At 41.3% G+C, this 6,000-nt stretch overlaps 1 protein-coding gene across 1 annotated transcript in view; it reads right to left on the bottom strand.

Annotated features, from left to right (window-relative positions):
* The window catches only part of MRPS27 (mitochondrial ribosomal protein S27), a 70,867-nt gene that overhangs the window by 1,412 nt on the left and 63,455 nt on the right, over positions 1-6,000 (bottom strand). Inside the window, exon 10 of the mRNA XM_019532279.1 lies at positions 3,792-3,962. Coding sequence (XP_019387824.1) covers positions 3,792-3,962 — 171 coding nt within the window. The remainder of the gene's footprint in view (positions 1-3,791; positions 3,963-6,000) is intronic.

Genomic DNA, 6,000 nt, shown 5'->3' with positions numbered 1-6,000 from the left:
GTGTGTGTGTGTGTGTGTGTGTGTGTGTGTGTGTGTGTGTGTGTGTGTGTGTGTGTGTGTGGTACCTCATGAAGTATAAATATTAATTCACTTAAGTGCTGTATGATATAGATCATCCAGTACAACTATTTCTGGCTCTGGAATTTTAACGTATAAGCCTGATGTTGCACTGACAAAGGCACTTAACTGGCTTAAAGATGTAGTTAGCTACAGCATAGAAGGAGCTTCCTGAAGGACAAATATGACAAGGCTTTAAGCAGAGCCTTTACCCACTGCTCCTTTATGTTCTTTCATTACTGTCTGTCTTTCATTGAACCACTAAGGAGATGTATGACATCTTAATGTCTCATCTAAAGGAGGCTCCCAATATGGTCCCCTGTCCCTGGCTCCCTGCACAAAAGCATGAATAAAAAGCTTTGCTTGTGGAAGACTGACAAATGTTGCACTCCAGAATACACACATGCACGTGTAATTTATCCCCCAATGCAATGGGAACTACAAGGCACCTGGATGGAAGCCTGGGTGCTGGAGTCATGGTCAGCTGTTTTTCCCACTCTGCACTATGCTGAGTTTTATGTGCCACTGACCACATTCCTCCAATTTGCTCAGAACTGGCAGGGAGAGTTGCTATTGAGCTATGGGGCTCAATTCTGGAGTGCGCAAGAGACTGCAGTGTCCCTCTAGAACCCTCTCCATTTCGTCTTGCCCAGAACAGCAGAACCACATTGGCTTTTTCCCATAGATTCTAGGGTCGGAAGGGATCTCAGTCGGCCATCTAGTCCGACCCCCCTGCCCCTGGCAGGCAAGAAAAGGGTCATCAAACCTGGGATCATGTGATCCCAGCCAGGTGCCTGTCCAGTCTCCTCTTGAAGACCCCCAAGGATGGGGTGAGCACCACCTCCCTTGGAAGCCCAGATCCTGGCAACCCTGACCATGAAGAATTTTTTTCTGATGTCCAGTCTAAACCTACCCTCCAGTAACTTATGGCCATTGTTCCTTGTTTACCAGGGCACCCCCTGGAACAACAGAGCATTGCCTACTTCATGTCGCTCTCCCCTTATGAATTTGTATGCCACCATAAGGTCCCATCTCAGCCTTCTCTTGGAGAGGCTGAAGAGGTTAAGGCCTTAGCCTTTCCTCATAAGGCCTTCCCTGCAGGCCTCCAATCAGAAGAGTGGCTTTTCTTTGGACCCTCTCCAGGTTGTCCGCATCCAACTTGAACTGCAGTACCCAGAACTGGACACAGTACTCCAGATGTGGCCTGACCACTGCCGTGTCGAGAGGAAGAATCACCTCCTTGGACCTGTTTGTGAAGCACCTATGGATGCAGGACAAAGTGCGATTGGCTCTGCTGACTACTTCATCACATTGACGACTCATGTTCATCCTGGAGTCAACAGTGACTCCAAGATCTCTTTCCGTCTCAGTGCTGCTGAGAAGGTTGCCCCCCAGCCGATAAGTATGATGGCAATTTTTTCTCCCTAGATGCAGCACCTTGCACTTGTCTTTATTGAATTCCATCCTGTTGCTCTCGGCCCACTTCTCCAACCTGCCAAGGTCAGCCTGGATCTGGTTCCTCTTCTCCAGGGTGTTAGCTTTACCCCGTGTTCTGTCAAGAGCCAGGAAGATTTTTTGCAAAAGGGGTCCCAAATGCTTTGCTTTGAAGTTATCAGACTAAGAGAATACTTGATGATATTTGGATGAGCGTTATGAAATAACTGAAATTTGGGACTCTGCTTAATAGTGTGCAATATGTAAATGAAACTTGAATTTTAAGAAAGGAACTGGCCATACATACCATAGGTACAAGACAGATGCATACATTGACTTTTTTTTATATTGATTCTCCATGGCTGTACTTGCAGCCCAAAAAGGAACATTGCTTTTAGACAGAATAATGTTGTATGCGTCTTGGCACGTGAGAATGAAGATGGCATTTCTGCAATGACATGCCTCTCCACTGATCATTTACACAGATGGAAAGAGTTGCTGGAAGAAAGTTGTACTGAATAGCAGGTCTTAACATGTGGTATTTGTGGATAGATAATTTATTTTGTTCAACTCTTTCTATAACAGAGTCTAAATTATAGTTCTAACAGCTTGATCTGGAAGTCCAAGTGCTCTCAAGTCCTATTCCCTTGAAGGGTACCTTCACATCTTGCAAGACATCTTACTTGTTAGCCTCTCTGAAAAGGGTCATTCACACCATTTCCAAAAATGGCCATTTTGAAGACTAAACATAGAAATGAAGCCAGAAGTATATATAAAAAAGCCAAGTTGAGCAAGCCTAGGTCTGAGGCACAGTCATAGTTTATTAAACAGCAGTTATTGGCCTTCTGTGACTTAACATGGAATGGAAATACAGCACGGAGACATGGTGTGATCGTTGACTCGCCCATGCACATACAGTATGGACAGCATAAGTTGTCTGCTTCAGATGGAAAAATATAAGCTTCTATCAGCTGAACGAAAAGCAAAACTGTCAGTTGTATGAAGGCAGGGGTTTACTCAGGCACCTTAAGACTGAAGGCAACTTGACCAGAGCCTGCTGTCTCCAATAAATCTGTCTGCATCCCCATTATACATTTTTTAAAATTTATAAAATACATACATGCATTATTGATGTATTTGGATCTAGCCATTAACAGATCCTGTTTGCAGTTTGAAACTGCAAGAGGGGAAAAAACAACAGTAACTCAGTTTTCTCTCCACCCTTGTTCTTGTACAGACGATGTAGCTGTGGACTGCAGTTGGCACCAGGATTCACATTGGGCATTCTTGTACCAGCCTTTTAGTCTTTGTAGGGTATGGTAGTTCTTACAGTCAGCACAGCTGTTGTTTTCCCAGAAACTTATTTAGCAGAGATGCTAAGCACAAACAGACTCCTGAAGATTTTAACTGGCGTGTCCTTTTTTCTTGTCTGTAACCCCCAGAATATATACGAATGGGTTTGATTCTAAAAGGTGCTTAGCTCGAATAAAATTAAATTGGGGGGAGATAAAAAGGCCATGGAAGTCCTTTAGATTTACTTCTAAAACTTGTTTAGAAAAACAAGTCTATGTGGCCAGAGCAACTGTCCATGGTCATGAAAGCAGTAATGAAAAATCTGACATGCTGCTTGCACTGTGTAAGAAAAGAAAAAATCCATTAATACCAACCACTGCTGGAAGCATAGCTTCAAAACAATTAATTAGGGCATCTGATATAATAACAGTGCAAATCACTGGAGTGATTAATATAAAAAATAGTCTATTTATGTATGAGCATTATCATGATGAGACTAAGGATTTGCATGTTGCATGTTAACAGTGGTTGGAAGACTTTAAAACAGGGAAAGGAGGAATAGAGACTTATCTGATATCCCAGACTGAAGTTTTAAGTTGCAATACTCTTATTTGTGAATGTTGTCATTAAGTGACCAACAGAACCTGTACAATATCTGACCAATATAATGCAACAAAACAGAACTCACAGAAGGCCAGATAATGGATCTGTAATGACACAGCATGTTCACTAACTAGGTCTTGATTTATCAGTCTGATGTATGAAAAGTAAAGATAAAATCCCAGGAGACGGACACAAGTAGCCTTAAGCATTTGATTCTTTGAAGGCAATTTCCTGTTTGAGGCAATTAAAATGCATTTCAAAGTCAGTTTAAAACATGCCAGGTAGCATAACTGATGCACCGAATGGTTGTCCCCTACCCATATAAAAGGAAGTTATTTACTTGCTACTGCATACAGTAGAAACCTGCTGTAGCTTAGTAAAGCTGTAAGAAAGAAACACCTTACTTTGAATTGAGTGAGGTATTCAGGCAGCCTGGACCACTCTGATTCTTCTGATGTTTCTTCTGATTCTGTTTGTTTTGGCTTGGGAACTGATGCCGTGACTTCTTCTTGAGATGGTTCTGGATCTGTTTTTGCCTCGGGAATGGACTGCAAAATGGTCTCCAAAACATCAACCTGAACAACCAAAATCAGAATTTTTACCATGCAGCTGACAAACATTGTTTCAACATCATTAGTCTGATTTTTCATGAAACAGCCTGCATTTGCAGATGGCTTTATTGCCAGGGGAAAAGAAACCAGTTCTGTTCGAAGAACTAATGCTACCTATCAGTTGAGGAAATAGAAAGCTTTGATTTTTGGAAGTGTTTACAGAGTTTATGTAACTGCTCCCATGCATATATCTATGGCAAAGTTCTTGGTGACTTTTAATGCAGGGTGGCATAGAGTTCCAAGCAAACAGACTAGCAGCTCTACTAGTCTAATGCCTGGCCAGTAAATATTTCACAATATTCATCGTGAAAACAGCACAAACAATCTACTCCAATAAGTGCATATGGGAAGCTACCATGAAAAGTTTATGTAATAGCTACAACAGGGCAGCTGAATGATCTCTGGCTGATGTTCATTTTGAGTTTCCTTCAGCTGAATGACAAAAGACAGCATTCAGAAGTGATTTAGATTTAATAGCAAGAACAGAAAAAGGAGCACAAACATATAGCATCCACAGTACATATGAGGTTTTAACTTATGAAAATTCCTCATTCTGTTCACACTACTTTCATCTGGAGCAGGGGTATCAAGCATATGACCCATGCATGTAGGTCATATAGCCCAGGGGACTTCTTGAAGGGGTTTGTTGCTATGGCTGTTAGAGCTCTTCCAGGAGCAGTATTACTTCATTAGGGCTCTTAGTCAACCTTGGTGACTAAAATAGGTGGCAAGGGGAAAAGAAGGGGCAAGCAGCAGCTGCATTTACTCCCTGGGTTCTAGAGTTGTGCTGAAACAGAGGTTCTGGCAGCTTTGAGATATTACCCCACTGCTGCTTGTAGGTCATCCAGCACATGGGGAAACCTGAAAATCTGGTTCAGGCCCATGGAGACAAACACCCCTGACCTCAAGATGCTTTGGTTCTTGGAAAGAAATCTCCCCTCTCAGAACTGAAAGGAACACATTAGCTCAATTAACCAACAGTTTTTACATGCCTTAGCAATACCAAGCATGGTATCCAAAACATTGAAGGTATTTGCTATTTTGATGCTTACATGTGTTTAAGGGAAATCTGTATGTGTATGGTTGAGGGGGGAAGCATTTCCCCCAAAACAAAAATTATTCAGATAATCCAGAAATGTATTTTTCAGCTTCAAATTTTATAAATGCAAAGAGCTGCTGTTCTTCTCTGAATCCTCATTTTGCGTGGATGTCACTGTAATGAAGCACATCTATAAATAACCACTGAATGTTTTTAAGGTAAAGGTAGATACTCCCCCCGGGGCAAAAGTAAGCTTGATACCTACAGTCTGCATTTAGATTTGAAGATCATTTTCACATGTTTGCATTTGTATAACATTGGATGAAGCAAGATCAGGCTTATTTGAAATGGAATATTTCCCTACTGCTCATTTCTTGATACTGTAATTTAATGGCTCTGTAAACCAGCTTGAAACTACTAATAATGTAACAGCAAGATGAGATAAACAGAAAGAACGTGTGTGTGTGCTTGGAAAGATGTATATTCTCACTTAGAGAGTCCCTCAGAATAGCTAGAGATTTAACCTTATACGTCTTTCTCATGCACAGAAACAGTCAAGTAATAGGTATAGTATTATAATAATAAAAAGGCATATCGAGTCTTGGATCAATGGGGAAAGAGGTGTTGTAGGTGTAAGATAAACGGAAGCATTAGACCTTAGCAGGACAAGAAATAGCTTTCTAGCCAACTTGCCAGCTGTTTTTGCCAACTGGAAATATTTAACCAGGTGTTGCATCATGGAAACAAAGTAATTCTGAAATGTCTCTTTAGATAATGAAAAGCTTTCAGCCACCAAAACACTGTACATATGAAAAAAAGAGTGGGATTACAGAGCAGAATGGTTTGCTGGGTTTCTCAAACAACTTGACTACCTTGAGTCATACAAAGGCACAAGAATTTAGTGGTTTTGAAGCAGCCTCTCTTTACTCAGACCACTCAGACCATAAAATTACTATGTAACTT

This window comes from Crocodylus porosus, unplaced genomic scaffold (genome assembly GCF_001723895.1).
Source record: "Crocodylus porosus isolate Cpor-Errol unplaced genomic scaffold, CroPor_comp1, whole genome shotgun sequence".
NCBI classification, from domain to species: Eukaryota; Metazoa; Chordata; order Crocodylia; family Crocodylidae; genus Crocodylus; species Crocodylus porosus.
The sequence above is the reverse complement of the archived record's forward strand: the minus strand, read 5'-3'. Positions and strand labels throughout refer to the sequence as shown.